The sequence below is a fragment of the Odocoileus virginianus genome, chromosome 24 (assembly GCF_023699985.2).
Source record: "Odocoileus virginianus isolate 20LAN1187 ecotype Illinois chromosome 24, Ovbor_1.2, whole genome shotgun sequence".
NCBI classification, from domain to species: domain Eukaryota; kingdom Metazoa; phylum Chordata; class Mammalia; order Artiodactyla; family Cervidae; genus Odocoileus; species Odocoileus virginianus.
Genome location: NC_069697.1, coordinates 52,311,188 through 52,335,669, shown reverse-complemented (window position 1 = coordinate 52,335,669; position 24,482 = coordinate 52,311,188). Strand labels below are relative to the sequence as shown.

The following is a 24,482-nucleotide window of genomic DNA, read 5'->3' as shown; positions in this document are numbered from 1 at the left end:
CATGTGAAGTGAAAGCCATGCAGTCGTGCCCGACTCTTTGCCACCCTATGGACAATACGGTCCATGGAATTCTCCAGGCCAGCAATACTGGAGCCGGTAGCCTTTCCCTTCTCCAGGGGATCTTCCCAACCCAGGCATCGAACCCAGGTCTCCTGCATTGCAGGCGGATTCTTTACCAGCTAAGCCACCGGGGAAGCCCACTGTTTACCTAGGCCTCTCCCTAACCCGAACAGTTATTTCCTGGATCTCACTTCTAGCCCACCTCAGCTGGAAACAGAAGAGGGCCAGAAAGCTAATGGGTTCTAAGAAAAGGGAAGCACATGACATTTGCAATGTCTACCCACTTTTCTTGCCCAGACTCCTTTCCCTGTGCCCCACGCCGGCAGACTGACGTTTCCTCCGCGTCTCCTGCTTCTTCCCGATGCATCTTCTTTTTTAAGTTCGGCTGTGTGGGTGTTGGTTGCAGCCTGTGAGGCCGTTGCCGTGCGCGGGTCCTCTAGCTGCAGTGCTCAGGCGTAGCTTCTCAGTGGTCTGAGGGAGTTTAGTTCCCTGACCGGCGACTGAACCTGTGTTCCCCAAGTTTCAGGGTGGATTCTTAACCACTGGGCCACCAGGGAAGCCCTCTGATGCATGTTTTTTTTTAATAATTCGAGGTATAGTTGATGTACAATATAAAATATATGACATAGCAAGTCACAATTTTGAAGGTTATTCTCCATTTAGTTATAAAATTACTGCCTATATTTCCTATTCTATACAATATATCCTTGTGGCTTATTTGATGCATAGCAGTTTGTACCTCTTAACTCTCTACTTCTAAATTGCTCCTCTCCCTTCTGTTTCCCAACCAGAAACTAGTTTGTTTTTTTCAGATTTCATATACATGTGATACAGGTTTTGTCTGACTTATTTCACTAAGCATAATACCCTTCCAGTCCCTCCATGTTATTTCAAATGGCAGGATTTCATTCCTTTTCATGGCTAAGTAATATTCCATTACATATTTGCCACATCTTCTTTATCCATTTTTCTGTTGATGGACACTTAGGTTACTTCTATATTTTGGCTATGGTAAATAATTATGAACACTCGAGTGCATATATCTTTGTGAATTAGCGTTCTCATTTTTCAGATTATATACCCAGGAGTGGAACTGCTTGGTCATATGGTAGTTCTATTTTTAGTGTTTGTTTTTAGGACCCTCTATACCGTTTTCCACAGTGGCTACACCAATTTATGTGGTTGACAGAAAAGTTCATTTCAGTTGTGCCAGCCCAATATGTTCCTATCAACAGTGTACAAGGGTCCCCTTTTCTCTATAGCCTAACATTTGTTATCTGTGGTCTTTTTGATGACAGCCACTCTGATAGGTATCAGGTGATATCTCACTGTGGTTTCAATTTGCACAGCTCCGATGGTTAACGACACTGAGCATCTTTTCATGTGTCTGCTCTGATGCATATTCTTTTAACCCTAAAGATTTATCCTGGACAAAGAATCTTGAGGTAAGAATGTTTTGTGTCTTTTGTAGGGAAAGCAAGAGAAAAGGGAAGGCTGACAGTTTCTTTTAAACCTAACAGTTAAAAGTCCTTTCACAAAGATGCAGGTGGAGGGCTGGGGTATTTAGATTGGTAAGTCAGACCAACATTGGCAACTTTAAATTTTACATGTTTAATTCGATGCCAAACACCAACCAAACATATTCATCATCTGAAGAATACTGCATCTCAGCCTTACTTCAGTGGCAGGAACTGGGCTCAATCTGGTGTTCCGAAGGTGATCACAGGAAAGAAAATGAGAAGGGGAGCCTTTTTAAAATGCTGCAATACCCACACTCATCACATCATGAGACTCCCCACCGAGTGCTGGGACCCACCTCCCGAAGAAAGCCAAAAGAACAGACCACTAACAGACCACTAAGAGGGGTCCAAGGTGCCTTCCACATTTCATCCACACCTCTCCTTTGCCAGGGAGTGCTACTAAAACCAAAGCAGAGGAATAAGTCTCCAGAGGGCTACTGAGACACACGGATAAAACTGGGAGGAGGCGGAAGTAACAGGAGGCCAACACTGTGGCCTGGCCCTCCTGGACTCTAAACCCACGGGGAAGTCTGGGGCGCCACAGCTGCTGTCCAGTAAGAGGAGTTTCCAGGTCCTGTATGCCCCTCCAAACTCGGATTCAAATTCACCACCTAAAAATGGGGTTTCTCTCTGCCCTGGGCATCTGCACCTTCAGGCGCTTTCATCATCATCCTCAATCTGAAACCGTTTCTTCTTCCGGATTCCTGGAACTCCCAGCTCTGGTGCTATGGGAATGACAGGGATGAGACGAGAGAGGAGATCTAAGTATGTTATGGAGAAGGAGGGTGGTAGCATTTATCTTCTGGGCTGGAGAGAAGAGTGCTAGAGGTTAGAAGAAAAAGCAGGTCCCGACCAGACTCCCCACTTCCGCTCCCACCTTTATCTTCCTCCTGCTCCTCATCGCTGTCCAGCAGTTGTCGCTTCTTGGGTGCCATCATCAGCTGCTCTTTCCCACCACTGGTCCCTTCCTCTGAAACAACCATAAGAGGCATGAAATTAGGGGAACTAGGTTCTTGTAGCCTCAGAAGCCTCGTAGACCCTCTTGATCGATATGGCCAGCACACAGTAAGCATACAGTAGATAAATGGTCCTGGTATTACCCTCTGGCGACACCAGGCCTGCGTTCTCTTTCCGGGCTGACGGAAGGGTGCTCAGGGCATGTGCTCGGTGCTCCTTTTGGTGCTCCTCCTCTCGGCCTGGCTCCCCAGGCACCTTAGATTCTAATCCTAAATGAAGCTTTTCCTCCCCTTCTGCTTGGCTCAAGGAAGCTGCCATCCTCCGGAGCTGGGTGGGACTCAGTTTGGCTGGAATTCGCCAGAAGGTTTCCTACAGGGGCAAAGGAGTTGAAAGCAGGAGCAATGGGAAAGGAGAAGCCTCTGGCTCGCCAGATTTTGATATTACTCACTGAATACATATGAGCCTACATTGGTGAAGTGCCACAAGGGTTGTGAACTCATTGCTTATTAATCCAGTCTATGCCCAGCGTCTAGCACACTGCCTGATACCAGAAAATACAGCTGTTAATTACTTAAGTAAATGAATGGATTCTAGGGCCCTAAAAGTGAGTCAGATACGATCCATGCTTTCAAGGATCTCACAATCAAACAGGAGAAAGAAACGATGTACTGTAACAATGCACCGTAACACCACAGGATTGGGGCTATACTAAGGGAACAAACAAATCTCAGCCACCAAAATGATTACAGTTGGCTCTCTGCATCTGAGGGTTTCACATCCATGGATTCAACCAACTACGGACCAAAAACACTGGGGAAAGAAATGAAAAATTCCAGAAAGTTCCAAAAGCAAAACTTGAGCTTGCTGCACACTGACAACGATGCACATAGCATTTATATTGTATTAGTTATGACAGGTAATCTATAGAGACTATATGCAAAGATTGGACACAAATACTATGCCGCTTTATATTAGAGACTTGAGTGTCTGGTGAATTTTGGTAGGCAGTGTGGTTGAAGGGGTGAAAGAGACTGCTTTCTTAAGGAAGTGACAGCTGAGCTAAAACTCTTGAAGGTCGGGTGGTCTGTTCATCAGGAAGATGGGTGATCGGCCACCTGTTATGTGTTTGGAACCCTCCAGTAGGGGGAAGGTTCTGGCATGATTGACTGTTTACAGGTATGAGGAGGTCTGTTTGGAGGCTAGAAAGTAGCTCAGGATGACTACTGTGTGAGGCAGGTGTTGGGTGGCATGATTGTGAGGCTGCAAAGCTTGGCCAAGGCCAGATACATCACTCAGAGGCTGTGGACTTGGTCCTGCAAACAGTGGGGAACACCAAGTGTTCTGATCAGGGGAGGGATATAATCAAAACTATATTTTAGAAAGATAATGTGGAAGCAGTGTGGAAGATGGATGTAGGAGGAGAGAAGATAGGTGAGGCAGATTAGCAGGACAGCTGCTGCCGGTGTCATGGTCAGAGATGACAGGGAGTGAGAAGATGCATCTTAAAGAGGCAACAAGATGCTTGGCTGATGTCGTAACTGGTGCATTTACCTGTCCAGTGGCAGGAGGCCGAACCCCTAGCTTTCGCAACAGCTGTTGAAACTGTTCATTTTCCATCGCTTCTTCATTTTCTTCTGTCAGCGGCACCAACGGAACTGCCTGGGAGCAGCCTAGGACGAGACCCGGTCACATGGTGAAGACGTGACGAAGGAACTGGCCCTCCGTCCCACGGCAGGTCCCCAGCAGCCTCCAGGCCCCAGGCCTCCCGAATCCATCACTTATTCACTCACCGACCTCTTCCCGATCATCTGCTGCTCGGAGGAGGCAGTTCTGGAGCCAGAGGAGGGGAGCAGTAAAGCCTGAGGGAATGTGGGAAACTCACAGCTGGTCCACACAACCAACCCTGCCATCTGAGACATCGCTCCCAACCAAGCCCTCACCTTCCTGGTGCAGACCTTGCCCAAGGCATTCAGCTGAAAGGACGGAGCCACCCCGGGCTTGCTCTGCTTCTGAGCCGCCTTCTTCCTCTTCATCCTCTTTCTCTGGCACGTTTTCCTCTTCGTCTAGATCTTCCTGGCAAAAACCGTGCAACGATTCCTCTTCATTAGGCTCCAATTCATTGGGGTGAGAAATGGACCGAAGGAGACAAGATAAGGAACTGCGTGGAGTCCTCGGTTCCTGACCACCCCACTGGGGGGACCTATTCAGAAGAGCCTGAGGCAGGAACAATCCGGGTGGGCTACTTCTAAGGAGCACTGCAGGGGGAGAGGGGTGGGGGAGAGGGGTGGGAGGGGGGCACGCCCAGCTGGCAGAGCCAGGGTAAGACTGTTACCAAGCTCGAGGGTGCCAGCTTCTTCCGGCGTTTCTTGTACAGCTCCCGCCGCTCAGCCACCAGCCCCAGAGCCAGCAGTTTATCCACTATTCGGGCCCGTGAGCGTTTGGCTGTAATGTTCTTCATGATATTACCCAGGACATCTATAGAGAGAGAAAGTGTGAATGGCCAAGAGCAGGAGGGGAGAGGGACTGGTACAGAAAACAGACAGCAGGCTTTGGAAAGGGGGTAACTCAGTTCACTCAAAAATGACGCCACAAAAAAGCAGTATGGAGGTCTTTCAAAAAACTACACATAGAATTACCATGTAACCCAGCAATTCCACTCTTGAGTGCATATCCGAAAAAAATAAAAACACTAATTCGAAGACACATGTACTCCAATGTTCTTGGCAGAATTATTTATAATTGCCAAGGTATAAAAGCAATCTAAGTGTCCATAAACAGACAAACGAATAAAGATGTAAAACACACACAGGGCTTCCTAGGTGGCTCAGACAGGAAAGAATCCATCTGCCACGCAGGAGACGCGAGTTCGCTCCCCAGGTCGGGAAGATGCCTGGAGCAGGAAACGGCAGCCAGCTCCAGTACTCCTGCCTGGGAAATCCCATGGACGGAGGAGCCTGGCAGGCTACAGTCCACAGGGTTGCAAAGAGTCAGGTACAAATTAGCAACTAAACAACAATAACAACATACACATATACAGGAATACCACTCAGCCATAAAAAAGAACGAATTCTCGCCATTTGTGGCAATGTGGATGGACTTGGAGGGCATTATGCTAAGTGAAATAATTAAGACAGAGAAATATTATATGGCATCACTTATATGTGCGTTCTAAAAAAATAAAACAAATAATGAATATAACAAAAAAGCAGCAGCCTCACAGATAGAACAAATTAGTGGTTACCAGTGGGAAAGGGGGAGGGGCAATCACGGGGGCAGGGGATTAGAGCTGCAAACCTAGGTATAAAATAAGCTACAAGGACATATTGTATAACATGGGGCGTACAGCCAGTATTTTTTAACAATGATAAATGGGGCATGAAATTTAAGAATTAGTGACTATAAAAAAAAATTAGTGACTATAGTGAATCATACTGCAGTGAATTGTACACTTGTAACTTATATAATTAAAAAAAGAAAAAAAAATCTTTAAAAACAAACAAACGCAACACCACAAATAGAGCAGGTGGACAGAAAGGAGACAATAAGCCTTCCTCGGGAAGAGGCAGCAGCAGGAAAAGAAATGCACCGCCTGGCTCTCCTCTCAGAGGCTCCCCGAGCCTCCCCCCACTCACCTTCGGAGTCCTGGAACTCCTCAAAAAGCCGCTGCAGCTCGAGCTCCTGGTCCTCCGTCCACAGCACGATCTGGGCTCCTTTCCTGTTCGGGGAGGGTCCGTGGGAAGCGCTCAGGGCTGCGCGCCGGGGCCCCAGCTCAGCCCCCTCCAGGGCGCGCGCCGCTACCTCTGGAGGTCCTTGATGCTGTCGGCCAGCCCCAGCCGCACCAGGTGGTGGATGACCTGCCTGCGTGTCCGGGGAGCGGCTTTCAGGTGCGCCAGGATGGTGTCCACCACGTCCTGACCTGAGGTGGAGGAGGGTGACGCTGGGAGGGGGTCCCGGGGCTCTGGCTGCCTTCCGCCCTCGAGCTCCTCGGATCTCAAGGCCTTATACCTTCCACATCCTTATGCGCAAGGTACAGTTCCCGAAGCTGGGCCTCCTCCTCTGGGCTCCACCCGGGGAGTCTGCGGCCAGAAGATCTGAGTGGGAAAGGAGGGGATCGTGGAGGCTGCTGGCTCCGAAAGAGGAGACCAGGGGCCTTCCCTTCTGACAGGAGCAAGGGCGACCCAGGCATCTCAAAGCAGCCAGGCAGCAGGGGCCTAAGGTGCGTCTCCTTCCTTTCACTCTCCTTCTATTTAAGAATCCCCAAATCAAGCTACGATCCTCCAGGTTGGGCCCCTGGAAGCCGATACTGCAGGGGCTGAGGGTATTATGAGGAGAGAGGAGAGAAAAGGAGGGAGCCAAGCTACTCAGAGAAAGAGGACAGACATTTCTGTGCGTCCTTACGGCTTCCCAGCACTTCTTGGTATAAGGCACATTCAGAGTCTCTGTGGGCCCCGACTCTGACCGCACCCCCGAACGCTGGTGAAGGAGGAAGCGAGGGGGCACATTCAGAGTCTCTGTGGGCCCCGACTCTGACCGCACCCCCGAACGCTGGTGAAGGAGGAGGAAGCGAGGGGGCACATTCAGAGTCTCTGTGGGCCCCGACTCTGACCGCACCCCCGAACGCTGGTGAAGGAGGAGGAAGCGAGGGCAGACAGGACGCTTGGGCCCGACCCCCGTGTCTCCCTTGGGGGAAATTAGGTAACACACTTCACCTTCGGGGCTTGTTTTCTCACCTACGAAAGGGAAAGAAAGGTGCCATCGGCTGATCCGCCAGGTCCTCCAGCTCTGACACAGCACGCCGGGTCACCCCCCACCACCTGGCACCAGGCCTGCCCCTGTCCTCAAGCTCACCCGCCATCCTGGGAGCCGTAGCCCTCGGTCATCTCTCGAACCACAGCGGTGTTCTTCCAGAACAGCAGCTCCATGAAGGCTTTCTGGTTGACGGCGGCCAAAGCAAAGAACTTGCCCAGGATATACTTGGCAAAAGTCACCAGCTCCTGCGGGAGAGGGAGGCTGCTGCCAGGCCCGTGGCCTACACAGACATGAACACGGGCCTCTGGGGGTCGTCTCTACACCTGTTCCCAGCTGGCCCTCTTCTGTCCTTCCCCACGCAGCTCCCCCAACCTGCCTGCCTGCGTCCGCACCGTCCCCTCACGGCTCAGCCCTGGCACCCCTCGGGGCCTTTTACCCCGGGCCCTCCCTGGGCCTCCAGACCCCGTTCTTCGCTACTGCCTCACTTCGTAGGCCCCGGCGGCAGGGTCGCTGAGCAGACGGTTGAAGAGGTAGAAGAGGGAAAGCTGGAAAAGCAGGGCTTCCATCTTGAGATCGTGGGCCAGCCGGTGCAGCATCTTGACCACGCAGTGGTTGGTGTGGGCGCTGTTCTGCTCGTAGCTCCGCAGCAGCAGCAGGTAGGCTCGGAGCACGGTCGCGTTTGCAAAGCTGCACCGAGGCAAGGAGCGAGACGATGTGGGCGTGAGAAAGACACAGCGCGGCCGCCTGGCGCCCTGGGCTGCACCCCGACACCAGCCCTGTCCGCTGGGCGCGCACCGTCTCAGGTAGTCCAGGAAGTTAAACTCTCTCTCCGACACCTGGACCACGTCCAACGCTTCCTCCTCTTCCTCCTCTTCATCCTCTTGCTCTGCCCCTTGTTCCTCCAGCCCCTGCTGGCCTACAGAGAGAGCGAGGATTACCGGGTGTCTGCGACTGGCGCTAGAGAAGGGAAGGAGAGCGATGAGAAGGAGCTGGAGACTCACGGGGCAGCGGGGCCCAGAGGATCTGCTTCAGTAGCTGGATCTCCTCCTCTGGGGAGATGTCCTGAGCACCAAACACATCTCTTTCTGGCCACACCTCCCTGCAGCACAGAAAGAAAGAAAAAAAAAAAAAAAGGCTTTTTGCCAGAGGGAATTTGGGCTTCCCTGGTGGCTCAGAAGGTAAAGAATCTGCCTGCAACGTGGGAGACCTCAGTTCAGCCCCTGGGTTGGGAAGACCCCTGGAGAAGGGAATGGGCACCCACTCCAGTGTTCTTGCCTGGAGAACTCCATGGAGAGAGGAGTCTGGTGGGCTACAGTCCATGGGGCTGCAAAGAGTCAGACACAACTGACTGACTAACGCTTTCACCAGAGGGAACCCAAGTTATAATTTGAAGTAGTAGATGGAATTTAGACTTATTTTCCAACTGGAAAGAGAAGGCATACTGTCATCTCAAAGATGAAAGAAAGACTCTAGGGAAATTTTTCCTCCTAAGCTTCACTGCAATGAAAATCATAGAGGAACAAAATGCAAGTTATCTAAATGTATGACATTTAGTTGGACAAATATACACAATGCGGTTTAAAAGCCATTAACAATTGCAGAAATATCTGATGAAAATGATGTTCACAATATATTGAGAATTGAAAAATATACTATAAATCGGTATCATAATACTTTGATTTTGTAAAAGAAGGTGCATATGTCTATACTCTAGAAGGTAACTCATCAAAATGTTAATGACAGCTTTTTTTTTTTTTTAAAATATGGAACGCTTCACGAATTTGCATGTCATCCTTGTGCAGGGGCCATGCTAATCTTCTCTGTATCGTTCCAATTTTAGTGTATGTGCTGCCGAAGCGAGCACCAATGGCTATCTGTGGCTCATAGAATTATCTCTATTTTTTCCCCCAACTAACTGTGCTATTATTTTTCAAAAGTGAAACAAAACAATAAACCTAATAAAGCAAAACCAAGATGCCCTGGACTCAGTGTCCCGCAGAGAGAGAGCTCCTGCACTTCTGAGGGGTCTGCTCTCTCTGAAAGATCGGGAACCCTGTGCCCCAGTGAAAGCCACTCTCCGCCCCCAGAAGCCCAGGAGCCGGATGCAGGAGGATGGCAGGCAGAGCTCTTACCGGGCAGACCTCAGGAGGCTCAGGGCCTGCAGGGCCTGGCCAGCCAGGAGGCAGTCCTGGATCCGCACCATGGCTTCTGCCCGCTGCTCTTCCACCGGCACCTCTGAGGCCGCGTCAAAGGGAACCGCAGAGTCCAGGCCGAGCTCAGAACCCTAGAGAGGGATGATCAAAGCTATGGAAACGTGGAGGGGTGAGGGAATGCCGAGACAGCCCGTCCAGGGCACTGGACGCAAGAGAAGGTTTCTGCAGCTACTTGCCTGGGCACAGCACTGCAGCTGCTCGGCCAGGGAGGGCCATATGGCCTCCAGCTCCTCGGGGCTGTAGGGGGCGTCGCCAGAAGCAACAGATGCCTTCTTTCTCTTCTTTCTTCTCTTTCGTTTGTTCTACGGAGAAAGAACTGTGAGAGGACAGCAGGAGAGCCAGAGAGGACTTTCCCCATCAATGTCCTCTAAGAACTAATTAGTCAGAAGTCTGAATTAATCAGACATTCACGGAGTGACCACCATGCGCTACTTGATGGCAGCAGGTAAGCAGCAGTGACCAGTGCGTGGCCTTCTCCTTGGGGCACCGGTGGCGGAAACAGGTAAGTAGGTGAATGACACCACAGTGTGGATAAGACCTAGAATGTGGCTGAGCATACGATGCCATGGCAGAACACAGGGACAGCACGTGACTCATTTCTCGGGGCGACACCTTAAGCAGAAGTCTACAGAAAGACAGATTTGCTGTAAGGATAAAAACTGCTACGTGAAAAGGCTTTGTAAAAAGGAAAGCATTCTGCAAAAGTACACTACGATTTTTTTCGTCCTGAAAAGCAGGAGAATGAAAGCCAATACCCTGACCCTGTCTCCCCAACTCATGGCTGTAAATCAGTCTTTGCTGTGGGTAAAGATGGGTGATGAGGTCCTTGATGAGATTCATGATATATTCAAGGAACTTCAAACACACCAAAGGTCAGGAGCAGGAGCCTGGATTCCAGCAGGTCAGGATTAAGGATGGATGCTAGTCATTTACCCGCAAGACCTCGGACAACTTCCTTAACCACTCTGCGGCTGCGTCCTGGTGGTGTTGTAGGGATTATGGGAAAATCTTAGCACCACCTCTGAGACATGGTAAACGCTAAACGCGCCATACAGTACTGAGGATACAACAGGGTTCTGAGTGTAAAAAGACCTTTTAGAAAAGTCTCATTGGTACCACGGCTGTCCTGGGGGGTGCAGGGGTAAAGAGTCCGCTTGCCAATGCAGGAGACGCAAGGGACTCGGGTTCGATCCTTGGAGTAGGAAATGGCAACCCTCTCCACTATTGTTGCCTGGGAAATCCCATGAACAGAGGAGCCTGGTGGGCGGCAGTCCATGGGGCTGCGAAGAGTTGCAATGGATACAACTGAGTGACTGAGTACATTGGTACCACAGCCCCTTTCAAGTTCACCTCTGACCCAGTTTTAAGCTGTAGCAAATAGAAGTACAGGAAAATTTTTACAAAGCAGAGTCCTTGCGTCTCCAGGATAGAAATTCCTTGACGTTTTCTTCTTGTCCCAGATTTTTCATTTATTATTTCATTTCAGGCTCATATGGGTAGACATTATAATCAACTTTAAAGACCTGGAGACTCATACAAGCAGCTTGAGTTATTCTAACAGTAACTAATACATGATGACATACCAGATCTCTGACTTTTTTTATTTTTGGCTTCGCTAGGCGGCATGCAGGGTCTTAATTCTCAGACTGGCCCCCTGCAGCGGGAGTGCAGAGTCTCAACCAAAGGACTGCTGGGCAAGTCCCCAGACCTCTGACTTTTAATGTAAGGAAGGCCCTTTCTATCTCATGACAATACTCCTGAAGAACAGCCAGGAAATGGCACAGCATAATTACTAAATTCTAAAATTATGGACCCCCGAGTCTGTGTGCTTTTAGCACAGAGCAGGTGTTTGATAAACAGATCCTGAATGAAGATATTTACGGTAGATCGGGAATTAACCAAATGAGGGGAAATTCACAAGGCCAACTCACAATGGCAACACCAACAAAGCTCTCGGCCTCAGTCGAGAGTCCTTCTAACAGATCAGCTCTCCCCCCAGCTCTTTCCACACCCCTGGGCCGCCCCGTACCTGCACCACCAGGCTCCTGCGGCTCCGACAGAACCGCTCCAGCATCTTGAGGAAGAGGTGGGTGGTTTCCACCAGGTCACGAAGGAAAGAGCGGGGCTGGAATCTCTCATCAAACTTCCGAAAGAGAGCCAGGAAGAGCTCCCGGTACTCCATCACGTAGAAAATGTTGTCTGCAAACAGGGAAGAGAAGGGGATGGAAGGACTGGTCTGGAAAGCTTGGGGATGGGAGAGACAGGTGGAGCTGGGATGGGAGGGGTGAGGTCTGGGTCGAGAGGCAGGGAAGGGAGGACCAGCGACTAGGCCAGGCCTCACTCTTGATGATGCGGCTGCTCTCCCTCACAGCCTCGTCTGGGCACACATCCATCTCATTCACCGTGGCCAGCAGCTCCTGATATGCCTTCAGAGCCAGGTGCATCCTGCAAGAAGAAAGGAGGTGAAAGGGAGGACAGCTTAGCACCTTGGTTCATGGAAACAGTATCACCCCTTTGTACCCCCACCTCCCAAAGTAGTTCCATCAAAAACTGAATGGTCCAGCCTGTCCTTGCTCCCCGGCCTGACCACCTGAAGCCTGAAATAGGAAAGAAAAGCACCATCCCGAATTCAGGCGTTCTGATTCCCAACCTGCCCAAGATGCCCACTCTGACCCCAGCTCTCCTCCCGCTCACCGGCGTGCCCAGGAGGCGGCTTCCTTGCGGTCGGTCAGCATCATCTCATAGTAGTTGGTGAGGTTCTGCTCAATGAAGTGGAAGGCGCGGACACTGAGGGTCTCAGAAACCAGGCCCGGCCGGAAGGAGGCAGCTCGGTTGAAGGCCATGAAGAAAGCCAGGGCCCACATGTAGTAGGTCTCGTCGTGCTGCTGAGCCTTCTCCCGAAGCAGGTGGTCCTACGTCCAGGAAAAACAGATCACCCCATGACCTCAGGGCTCCCCACTTCCTCCTGTCCTACCGTGACCAGGTGGACCCTGGACACCACTGTGACAATGTATCAGGACCCGAATTTCCATCCTCCTCTTATCCCCTCCACGTTCCCTTCCCTTTCCTCTGGGGCAACTACTCCATAGAGTCTTTTTTGTCCCATCAGTAACCACTCCCCGCTGACGTCATCACCGTGTCTCAGGAGCATCCTTCCCGCCCACTGGTCCCTGCTCTTCGGCTAGCTTCCCGTGGGCTCCTCACCAGCCTGCCCTTCCCCCAACAGAGGCCCGAGTAACCTCTCTGCTCCATCCTTCCTAGGCTCTCACCTTCACCGAGCCCATGAGCCGGTTGTAACAGTTCTCCAGGAACTCCGAGCAGAAGTCCCGGAGGAAGAGTCTCACGTTGAGGGCGGAGCGGCGCTGGACGGACAGCTCCCGGGCAGCCTGGCGACGCTTAGGCACCCGTCGGGGCTGCTTCCCCAAATCGGAAGTGTAGTTTTGGAGCTGGGGGCAGAGGTTAAGGGGATCAGAATTAGCCCTGAGCACCTCCCTCACTGGCAGCTCTGTCCACATCCTTGGAAATACTTCAGCTTTCTCAGAAGAAACTTGTAGAAGGTTCTCTCCCGCCAGTACTAAGTGAAGGTGCCGGTGAAGACAGCGCCAAAACTCCGCCTCCTACGCCTCCAACTTTCTAAGCCCAAGAACAGAGACGGCTTCACCTCCAGAGACGCTTACCCTCCGTGGGCCCCCCACTCTGCAGTGTCCCCCCAGCCGCCCCGACGGGACCATACTCACGTTGTGGAGACCTTTGTGAAAGACGAGGTCCCTCTCCCCAATGGATTTCAAGCCCTGGATGACGTAGGAACCCCCAAACCGAGAATGCCTGCAGAGGGGGAAAAAACCAAAAAAACTGCAGGGTGACCCATCCATTCCGTGGAAGCTCCGTCCTCACTCTTTCAGCAGCACACCAGAGCGCGCTGTGACCCAGCGCTCGGCCCGGGCCCTGGCATCCCGTGCTGCAGGAACGGGAACTCGGCTCGAGCGGCTGTCTGCCACTCACCTGTTGCCTCGCTGCAGGGCTCGGGTCTTCTTCTCCGCCATCTCTCGCTGGCGCAACACCTCCAGCTCCGCCACGTCTGTCCTCCGCTCCTGAGCCAAGCGTCCCTGCCCTACTCCTGCCAGTTGCTCAGGGTTCTGGATTTAGAACAAGGAGGGCCGAGTCAGAAGGGCAGTCATTCCCTATTCTGAGTTCACCTCCTAGGGGGGACAGAGTGAGTGACCGAAAACAGGACTGTTGGTGGGACCCCGTACGTGGCTACTCCACAAGTCACCTGCCTTCCCCAGACGTCTCGGTCATGACTCAAGAGCAATTCTGGCTGCACGGGAGAAAAGGACGTGAGGCAAGGGACGGCGGCAACAGGCCAGGGTCTCACCTGGTCACGAAACATCAGGGAGATGACCTCCAGCACGTGGAGGCTCCACTGCTGCTCCGCGGGCGAGCTGGCCAGGAAGAGGAGCAGGTCGTCCAGGCCACTGAGCTGCAGCGCCCAGAGCAGCCGGTCGTGGACGCTGGCGTCGTCGTCGATCCGCTGAGCGGTGAGCAGAGAGGTGGAAAGGGGGGCGCTCGGTCAGCTCTCCCGCCCTGCCTGGGGGTTCTTCAGCTCACTCCTTGACCAAGGTGCCCCCCACCCAGGCTGGTCAGAGGACAGGACAGCGGAAAAGGGGGCTGCTCACCCTAAGCGAGCATGAGAGCCCAGACCCCCCGGATCACCTGCTCCCGCTCAAGGTCGGCGGGGACGTGGAGGACGTTTCTGACCAGCAGCAGGATGCGCTCGATCAGCAAGTTGTCTTCCTCCTGCCGCTCCTCCCAGCCCTGATGAGAAGGAGGAGAGACCGAGGAAGAGACCCCCGGGGAAGGCGGGAGGGGCCTACCCCGACGAAGGGCAGAGGCACAGAGGAGGGCCAGGATTAAAGAGAAAGGAAAGGAAACGTTGTTCAGGCAGTCCGAGGCAGCAGACTCAGCGCAGTGGACTGGACTGGTACCCCAGGGACCGTATCGCCGTGGCGATGCCCTGCCTGGGACTCCGCGGAGGAGGAGCAGGGCGCTAACTGCACCCCCGCACCCCCAGCCCGCCTGGCATCTTGGGAGGCGGAGACTTACCAGCTGCAGTAGCTCATACAAAGCTTCACTGAGGACCCCAAACACCTTCTCACTGGCAAAGGCCTACGAAACAGGGGAACGGACCTTAAGCAGGCTCCACGTTCTTCCCCACCGCCCCCAACTCTGCCCCAGGGACTCTGGGGAAAAAAACCTCACCTCTTTGTAAGCCTGCAAGTATGCCAGCACCTGCAGAAAGTGGTGCCGGAGGCTGGGCTCCTGGGGCACGCTGCCGAAACAGAGCAAGGCTGGTTGTGTCAAGTTCACCATCAGCCTGGGGAGATCATGAAGGGAGGGAGACGCTGTTATGTTTCCTTACCGGGCACCAACACCAAAGGCTGGCCCCCGGTAAACCTTAAAAAGCCGAGGAATCAACAGTGAAATCCTGCTGCATAGCACAGGAACTAGATTCAACAGCCTGTGATAAAAGCCCCAATGAAAGAAAACATAAAAAACATGTGTGTATATATATACGCACATATATACACATGTGTGTGTAACTAAGTCACTCTGCTGTCAGCAGAAATTAACACAGTGTTATCAATCAACCATACTTCAATTAAAAAGAAAAGAAGCTGGGTCATCACCTGATAACAGCATCAAAGAGAGGCTTGTCGCGGCGATGCTGGGTGAGGATGGGCAGGAGGTCGCTCTGCAGGATCTGAGCTGACCCCAGCTGCTGCCGCACGTCCCGCGTCTCATCCTCGTGCCTCAAGTAGCGGATCAAGTCCTTCACACTCTCTTCAGGGACAGAACAAACACTTACATGGAACTGGGGAAGAAGCTCCACCCAGGTCCATGCACCCTTCATATCCACGGCTTGAGAAATTCAAAAGATCGCAGTTCAAGTAAGGTTTTTCCTTTTTTAATCGGTTTCCTCAAAAAGGCGCTCACCTAAGCAGTCTGGCTCCCTGTGGTAAGTGTCTCCCTCCAAGTACCCGAGGGCACTGCATGTGGCGAGAAGCTCACAGTTCATCATGCTCAAGCCCACACATCAGTGGGCGAGCCGAGGGACAGAGATGACGAGGCCTACAGAGCCAAGGAGAGAAAACAAATGTGGGCGCCTCCCCACAAGGGGGGCGCGCACAGGGCCCGGGCGCTTTGGGTATTCTGAACAAAACCCTCAAATGCTTCACTTCCATCGGCACCAACAAGTGCTGTTCCCAGTCTCAGGGAAAGCTGTAAGTTAAGACCAGCCAAGGAGGCTCCAAGCCTAAGAGTCAAGCCATCCCATCCTCTAGACTGGGGCCTCCCAGATGGTGCTAATGGTAAAGAACCTGCCGAGCAGTGGAGGAGAGGTAAGAGACAGGTTTGGTCCCTGGGCCCCAGTGTTCTTGCTTGGAGAATCCCATGGACAAAGGAGTCTGGTGGGCTATGGGCCATGGGGTCGCAAACAGATGGACACGACTGAAGTGACTTAGCATGCACGCATCCTCTAAATTGGGTCTGAAACTGTATGTTTCAGAGTCTAGGTGATGTAGTAGAAAAAAAGGCTGGTTAGTGAAGGGCATCAACACCAAGACTCTCACCCTGAGAAAGCTCTGCAGCTCTACGAGAGGAACGAGCTTTCCTCTCCCTTAAAACTGCCAGCCCCAGTCCCCTTCCACAGTTACGGCTCTTCTGTACAAGAACTGAGAAAACCCAGCTGTGACTGTGAGGTGATCCCACTGAGGATCTGATAAATCCCAGGAGCCCGGAGGCTTCTGAGGCCCTAGGGCTGTGCAGAGAAAGTTCCTTCACTCTCCTCCCCAAAGTGACTCATAAGTTTTGGTGATCTCAGTAGAAGCCAGCACCTAACAGGGTGGACAAGGAAAGCAGTGAACAGGAGCTAGTTAAACGTCTTGTCCCTCTACGCAGAAGGACCGTCTTCCTTTTCAGAAGCATGCCCCGCGTTATAAAGGTCCTTCAATCTGCATCAGATAATCAAGGCGGTACAGGTCCTGGATGTTTCAGAACCTGACACCAGTAACAGACACACACACACAGGACTGTCCATCAATCTCGCCCCTCATCACACTCAGCCATACTCTCAGCTTCCTCTAAAAAGACCTCTCCCACATGTCCCATAGAGGTTCCACATGTACCTCTAGCCCAGCTCCAGCCCTGTTCCCCCACGGAACGGGCATGTCCACAGGACCAAGGTCTGAGGCCTGGTGCTGTTCCCCGCATCTATGTAACCGGGTTGTCTCTCTAGGCTGCTGCTCCCCCTTCCCTGGTGTGTTATTCCCTCAGCCGGGTCCAGTTCTTCTGCGACCCCGTGGACTGTAGCCCACCAGGCTCCTCTGTCCATGGAATTCTCCAGGCAAGAATACTGGAGTGGGTAGTCATTCCCTTCTCCAGGAGATCTTCCCAACCCAGGGACTGAACTCAGGTCTCCTGCGTTGCAGGCAGATTCTTTACTATCCTAGAATATGATTATCTGTCGTAAGTGATCTACTCACATACACCTGCCCAACCCACCACTTCCTAGACCCATGCCTAGCTGCCTCTCTGGCTCTCTAACCCTCCAGCTCAGGAACAGAAACATACACATTCTTAGACACAGAGCCCCACCTTGCACTCTCCAAACCTTGCTCCCACCTTCTGGAAAGTCTATCTCCCTTAACTCCAAAAGTTCTAAGCCTATCTGACATTCACAATCCAGCTCAGTACCACCCAACTCCTCATGAGGACAGGAGTTTATAGCAGGGCAGGTTCTGACAGCACATGTCATTTTAAATGGACTGCCTCCTCCAGCACTGAACACTTCTTTATGTTATAATTATCTAGAATATACCTTTTCTTCTCCATTAATTTTTTTTTTAAATTTTTATTTATTTGGCTGCAGCAGGTCTTAGTTGCAGGATCTTTTGTTGAGGTGTGCAGGCTTAGTTGTTCTGGGCAGGTGGGATTTTAGTTCCCAGACCAGGGACCAAGCCCCAGATTCTTAACCAGTGGACCACCAGGGAAGTCCCCATACAAGCCTTTAACTTATCTTTGTTTCTATCAGAGCACTTTATTCTCCTTCGTGTTTTCTACTTTGAAAATAATTCTCCCGTGCCCCCTCTTTGACCCACAACAAAGGCAAAACAGTAAAACCAGCATTCTGGATTGCTAAAGAACCAATAGAAAAGCAGAAAGGAAATTCTTTTTTTTTCCTTGAAAAAGATGTTAGAAATAACAAAACATGCAAGTATGCAAGTAAAAGCATTAACATTATACCCTCAATTGGTATTATGCCCAGTTAACATAGACCCAGAATGCCTGCAGTCATTTCAGCCGGGCTGCACTTCCAAACCGCCTCAGAGGCCCCTCTGGTTGTCCCGGCGGTTAGGACTCTGATCGACGCAGGGGGTCCGAGGCTGATCCCTGGTCGGGGAACTTAGATCCTGCATGCCACCACATGCGGCACAAACACAAAAAACCATCTTGGAACGTCTGCTTAGGCCCGACCCAAATATTCAGAAACTCCAGGGGCTGAGGGAAACGGGCACAGGCAATATTTGCCAAATGACCCTGTAATTGCAAACTGCTTTAAGACACACAAGCCTGTTATGCTGGAGAAAAACCAACATGCAAAGGCAGCTCTACAACTGGATTCCACAGTCAGCAGTGAGTTCTCACCACTTCCTTCTGTGCAGGGATTTTTGGGTGGTTTTCTTGTTTTTAAATACAGACTGGTATAATCCAGGAGTTCCCAAACTTTTGGATTTCATGGATGGGTCTTTAATTTTTTTTTTTTTTTTAAATTTAGGGAGACTAACCTAAGGTTGCAGTCTTTAAATTTTGTAACTTAAGGACATTAAAAAAAAAAAAATACAGGCACACAAACCTCATTTTTGCTGGCAGAGGACTATAAAATGGTGCAGCTGCTGTGGAAATTGGTTTAGCAATTCCTCAAAATGTTAAACACAGAGCTAACATAAGTGGCAGGAATTCCATCCCCAGGTGAACATCTGAGAGAAATGAAATGCATGTCCACCCAAAAAATGCACACAGCTGTAACAGCCAGAGTGTTTAAAACCCCAGTGTCCACCAACTGATGAATAAACAAACAAAAAGTGGTATGTCTATACAACGGAATACTATTTGACAATAAAAATGAATGAAGTACTGATACATACCATAGTATGGATGAACTCTGAAAACATTATGTTCTGTGAAGAAGTCAGACACAAAAGGTCCCATATTGTACAATTCCATCTACATGCAATACTCAGAATAGGTAAATCCATAGAGACATAAAGTATTATAGATCAGTGGCTGCCAGGGACTGGGGAAGAGGGGGGAATGGGGCTGATTGCTGGTAGTCACGCTTATGGTTTCTTTTTTGAGTGATGAAAATGTTCTAAACTTAGACAGCAGTAACTGTTGCATATCTCTGTGAACTGTACATTTTAAATGGGTGAATTTATGGTGTGAATTGTATCTCAAAACAGCTATTATAAAAAACACTCACACAATTACTACACATTCTGTTTTCAGTATTTAAACACCAAAAAACCCCCATGAAAACCTAAGAAGGACAAAAATCCCAGGATAAAATAGTCCTTTAAATTTAATATATTTGATTTTATGAAAAAATTCATTATGCTGTATTTTCCCATTTCATCATAGACAGATGAGAACTTTATCAAACACCTTAGAGAAAGCAGACCTGGACATTTAAAAGGAATATTAGTTAAGTTTCCCACCCAGCTGAGTACTAAGCAGTTGAGATGAGGCAATAATCATCTGAAATTAATACTTGTAGGCCTCAAAATGCCAAGACCCAAAGGAAAACAAAGCATGAAATATTAAAAATGCTTGTAATTCAAAACAGAAAACTAACACACTTCTTGAAAACAAAACCAAACAAAAACTTTGGCCCCAAACCCACCCTGCTCCAAGAAGCAGCTTTGAGTATCACTAGGATGAACAAAATGACGCTTGGCACTGGAATTCCAGTTCTGTCCAGTACTAGGGTGGTGATCTTCAGCATGTGGCTTAACCTAAAGCTCAGCTCTCTTATCAGCACATTAGGAAAAATAGGTAGGGGGTGGTTTGGATGAGGTCATGAAGCTCGTGTCATCTGCGGAGCAGTGGCCCACTGGCGGTCCAAAGGGTTAGTTGTCTGCATCCAGATTAGCACGGAAACAAAGGATGAGCATTTAGGACATCTTAGAGCAGCCTGACAGCCAGTGTGTGTTGAATCTAACAGTGAAAAGCAAGAAAGTGCTAGTCATTCAATCGTGTCTGACTCCTTGTGATCCCATGGGCTGATAGTAAAAATGACTCTGTTCTGTATATCTTTTTTTTATGTTACTTCTCTAGTAATTTAACTTTTCTAATAATACTATTCAAGCTTTATTATTTTATTTTTTTAATTAATTAATTAATTTTAAATTTACCTTTTCGTGTGTAGGGGGTGGGGTGTAGCGCCATGCAGCATGTGGCATTTTAGTTACCTGAGCAGGGATCGAACCCATGTTCCCTGCATTGGAAGCACGTAGTCTTAACCACTGGCCTGCCATAGAACTTCCCAGTCCTACTATTTTAAAACAGTTCTTTATATGTCAATTATATCACAATAAAGTTGGTGGTGAGAGGGGGAGAAAGCATTGGTCTGCAATAGCTTGGGAAGGGAAAAACCCTGGTCCCTCACCAAGAAAGTCTGAGAAGCACTGATATCATACTGATATTTACTGAGTGCTGAGTACAAAGACTTCTCAAAATATGAGTTTCCTCTCCAACTACTGACTCTACAGTCAGTCATTAAGTGCTCACGGAGAGCTTCGGGCAAACGTCAGGGCTCTGCGCGTGCAGCGGCTGCAGGTGTTGAAGATATTTAAGGACTTCAGTTGCACAAATGAAACTCACCTAATATAGAAGAAACAACATAAAAGGCAAGTTAGTACAAGCTCTAAATAAGTGATACTGAAAAAAGATTCTGAAAAACTAGGGCTCTTTTCAGGCTGAAGTAGTCAAGGAGGTTTTGTCAGAGAAGTGTGATTAGAACCGAAGGCTGCCTTAGAATTTACGCAGCTAGGAGGAGGGGAATTTAAGCAGAGAATCTTCCAGAGCAAAAGCAGAGAGGGAACCACTATGAATAAAGGAGCTTAACAGGAGAGCAATGAAAAAGATGGTTGGAACTGGGTTTATGGGAAAACTTATTGACAATCAACTTAAGGATTTAGAATATAAGCCTGGGACTAATGGACGATTTCTAAGCTGAAAAACAAAATGATCTGACTGGGGTAGAGCAAGCAGGAGCACATATCCTGCTACTGTATCATTGCACATCACTCTTGGAAGGTCTCAATCTTTTCTCCTTTTACTGCATTCACTCTACAAAAGATCCCAGCCTCAGATCAATGCAACCATTTACTTTCCAGGCTCTTGGATTCAAATCTAGACTAGGATTTGCTGGAGGAAACCCAACAACCCTGCACAATGATACACAACAGACGTGGTCTTCAGTCTGAACAGGCCTCAGCCTGGCCCAGCATTCTTAGTATGCCTGGTCCTCTCCCTCTTCTTCTGAAGGAAGAGCTGTTTCTAACTTTCACGAATTACCCTTAAGTCCTTTTACCCCACTGCTTCCCACACCTCTCAGCTGGTGTGTCTCTGGTCCTTTCCTCTCAGAACAACGGAAACCAGAAATGACCTCTCTCAAAGCTCTCCACCCAAACTGAAAAACACACATATTTCAAATGCCCACAGTGACCTTTTTGCTTCGAATCTAAGCTCTCCATCTGTAACAGCTCAATTGGAAGCTCAGTCTTAACCACTGGACCGCGAGGGAAGTCCCTGATCAGTCACTTCTTATTCCTCATCGGTTCTTCCTCATTTGTCTCCGACATGCTCTTTATACTGGCTCCTTTCCCGTATAAGTTGCTCAAAGCTCTTCCACCTTAGGAGGAGGGAAAATCCAATAAAGCGAAAACCAAACAACCAAAACTTTCCTCAAACCCATTCTGGCTGTTCCTCCTCTCCCCAAGTGGGACGCTCCTTGGGCCTGAACCTTTTTAACGTGTGTACGGCTGCAAGGCTTGCGGGATCTCAGCCACGGCCTGAACCCTGGACACGGCAACGAAAGCCTGGAATCCTAACGACGAGGCCACAGGAGCCTCCTAAGCCTACACCTTTAGTCCTCTTCCTGTCTCTCTACACAGCTCCTTGGGCAAACGAATCCACTCCCACATCTTCAACTACCATTTCTGGGCCATCAGCCAGCACATCCGGGATCTCCTGCCACTCTGAGCTCGCTGGTGCCAGTCCCACACATGAATAGCCATCTCCATCTTCTCAAATCCTCACACTTACTATGTCCAAATGCTACATCTTTTCCCTTGGTTGTCTTTACTTTTCTGTTGGATTTCTCAGGAATTGACACAATCTACTCAGCTATTCACATAGGAAACCTAGAAGTCATTCTAAGTACCTTGAGTCAGTCACTCAAGCTAACTTGACTTCCTTACGCTCTTCTATCTGGCCCTTGTCTGTCCGCATTGCTACTGCCTCGCCTCAGGTCCTGAATATCTCTTGCTTAGATTACTCAACTGCTACCTAGCCTCTTTCCCTGTGTCCAGTTCTCTTAAATCTATCCATAATACGGTTACCAGGGCTGGCCACTTAACTACACTGCTTAAAACCTTTCAATGACTACATAAGAAACTCATAGTAATTGTCTCTGGGGAGAACTGGGGGACCTAGGTCAGGAGAAATAGTTATCTTTCTCTTCAGTACTATTTGACTTGTTTACCTTTAGCATGCGCTAATGCCTACAATACAAAGTCCTTCCTGATCTTTCTGCTAGTTAACCTTCTAAGCGTCTCTCCCAAGGCAGTCCTTTGTCAGGAACACCCTTCTCTCACCCACCTAGAGCCTACCCACTCGCCTTTCAGAAGTCTGCCCACCTGGCACATCCTCCTGGTTCCTCCACACAGAAAGCATCTCTCTTTTGTGTTTATTTTGTGCCATAAACAGACTTTCATCATGGCATCTGTAGTTCATGTTGTACATACTACCTAAACAGACCGTTTAAAACATCTATCTCCCTGAATCAGCCTTAGATTCCCTGAAGGCAGGGACTGTTTCATATTCACCTTTGAATTTCAGCGTCTAGTGAGTGAGTCAGAATCTCCCGGGACGGGGGCTTGGACAAGAGTGTTCTGAAAACAGTCTTTGGGTGACTCTAAGTCAAGCTCCTGTTGCCCGCACTAAGATATAAACTCTTCTGAGACTAGAAATCTTTGTGACCAGCACAACATAAGTGCCAATACATCCTTTCTAAGCTGAAGTAGACAAGTTTTGAAGCTGAGGGAGGAGAGGCTGGGGCTGGAGATTTGGGGGCATCGGGTGGTTGCGTGGTCTGTCAAGCTGTGAAAGGAGAGTTTACCCAAGACAATTCCAAGCGAGCGAGGAAGGAAGCCAGGGTGGATTCTCTGGCGCCCTGTAGCTGCAGAAGGCCCACGGCTGTTCTTCCTTCCAGCCCCTCGAGCGCAGGAGCTCTGTTCTGTTCACCCCATCCTCCGGGTCCGGACACCGTGCACAGCAGGAGCTGAGTAACGCTTGCTCAACTGCACGAGTGCCACAGAAGCTATTTAGTCCTGAAGTTGTGTCTGCCTCTTTTGGACCCTATGGACTGCAGCCCGCTAGGCTCCTCTGTCCACTGGGCTTCCCAGGCAAGAACACTGCAGTGGGTTGCCACTTCCTTCTCCAGGGGATCTTCCGGACCCAGGGATGGAACCCGCGTCTCCTGCACTGGCAGATGGATTCTTTACCCCTGAGTAACCGGGGAAGCCCGTCATATATAGAAGGAGGTAAAATACTCCAGGGACACAAAGGAAAAAGTGACTACTTCGGCCTAGGAGGGCTGAAAAGAGAGGTTTTCAAAGGGACAGTTGAGTTCGTTCCTGAAAGAGAAGCTCACTTGGCAGAGAAGTGGTAAGGACTTCAAGTTCAGGGAACAGCTGGAGCACAAGTCTCAAAGCATGACAGACGCCATACAAACACCTTTTCCACAGGGCTGGGATTCAACTGCACGAGATGAAAACAAAATGACCAGAACCTTTAGAAAACAAGCTGAGTCAGAGTCAGACTGCCAAAGGCCCGGACACCCACCTAAGGATCTAAGCTTGACCGTGGGCAGCCAAAGAGGAGTTTTACATGTAATCTGAAATGACCAGATTCACTTTTTATAAAGGTAATTATGAGCGGCAGCAGGAAGGGCCAAGAATTGAGAGTTAATTAACGGCTGATGGTCCAGCTAACAAAGCCAAGCAGAGACTGCAACCTCCATAAGTCTTCTACCAAGGGAAAGGTCAGAAGGAAAGGAGAAACCCATTTTATAAAATCTCAAGATGTAAGTCAAGTGGTCACTGGATCCCGGCTCCTGCTGACCACCAAACTGCACTGTTTTTTTCGGGTCTGAATTGGATGGGAAGTTCAGAAGCGGAAATTCCTGGGAGCTTCTGTCTTACAGTAAAGGTTCCAAGCCCGTTTCCAGCACAGCCGCACCCCCGCACCCCCGCGGGCGCCCCAGGCTGTGCGGAGTGACCTCGGGGGAACCTCGCCTCGTCCCAGGAGAGCTGGAAGCGCCCGGACACCCACGGAGCCCCGACTGGGAACTGCGCGTGCGCAGCCGAAGCGCGCGGCCCGCCCCCTGCCTTTAAACCCGGCGGCGGGAAAGGGGGCTCCGCGCTTCCCCGGGGAGCCCCCGAGGCCACGAAGGGACGCAATCCACCTGGAGCCTTCTGGCCCACACAAGCACTCACCCGCTCCCCGCCGCTCCTCAAGATCCCCGCGGAGCCGGCAGCCCGACAGCACAGCTCCGCGGCTTCTCCCGCCACCCGTGAGCGTCGGAGCAGACCCTGCCTACGTGCGGAGCGGGGCGGGGCGAGCCGGGCCGGTCCACGTGGCC

The 24,482-nt window shown here is 50.3% G+C and overlaps 1 protein-coding gene and 1 non-coding gene across 7 annotated transcripts; both read right to left on the bottom strand.

The window, feature by feature from the left end:
- Positions 1-1,655: 1,655 nt before the first annotated feature.
- Positions 1,656-24,425, bottom strand: TIMELESS (timeless circadian regulator). Of its 6 annotated transcripts, none has more exons than XM_070454785.1 (30): positions 24,337-24,425; positions 15,494-15,628; positions 15,187-15,340; positions 14,759-14,873; positions 14,603-14,665; positions 14,213-14,314; positions 13,875-14,030; positions 13,502-13,635; positions 13,237-13,324; positions 12,769-12,945; positions 12,194-12,411; positions 11,841-11,944; positions 11,529-11,698; positions 9,676-9,801; positions 9,419-9,570; positions 8,288-8,385; positions 8,082-8,202; positions 7,772-7,973; positions 7,386-7,531; positions 6,543-6,628; positions 6,336-6,453; positions 6,170-6,252; positions 4,870-5,012; positions 4,478-4,646; positions 4,328-4,396; positions 4,089-4,207; positions 2,681-2,906; positions 2,458-2,550; positions 2,192-2,305; positions 1,656-1,762 (listed from the first exon to the last, which is right to left on the bottom strand). In XM_070454785.1, exons 2-29 carry the CDS (start codon positions 15,576-15,578, stop codon positions 2,232-2,234), a joined length of 3,591 nt encoding a protein of 1,196 aa, XP_070310886.1. In that variant the 5' UTR covers positions 15,579-15,628; positions 24,337-24,425; the 3' UTR covers positions 1,656-1,762; positions 2,192-2,231. The 6 variants fall into 6 exon arrangements, with proteins under 6 accessions (XP_070310886.1, XP_070310888.1, XP_070310885.1 ...); XM_070454787.1 differs by having other exon boundaries at positions 2,230-2,305; XM_070454784.1 differs by adding an exon at positions 23,493-23,599 and having other exon boundaries at positions 1,656-2,305; positions 24,337-24,394.
- On the bottom strand, positions 9,044-9,150 carry LOC139030983 (U6 spliceosomal RNA). The gene has a single exon (XR_011483413.1). It is a non-coding gene; the product is annotated as a U6 spliceosomal RNA (small nuclear RNA).
- Positions 24,426-24,482: the final 57 nt, after the last annotated feature.

Coding starts and splice junctions, on each gene's coding strand:
- TIMELESS (XM_020884174.2), bottom strand. CDS start 15,578: ATGATGAACTGTGAGCTTCTCGCCACATGCAGTGCCCTCGGGTACTTG. Junction 9,571..9,675: donor AGCTGCAGTGCTGTGCCCAG/GCAAGTAGCTGC, acceptor ATCCCTCTCTAG/GGTTCTGAGCTCGGCCTGGA. Junction 6,253..6,335: donor AGCATCAAGGACCTCCAGAG/GTAGCGGCGCGC, acceptor CTCCCCGAACAG/GAAAGGAGCCCAGATCGTGC.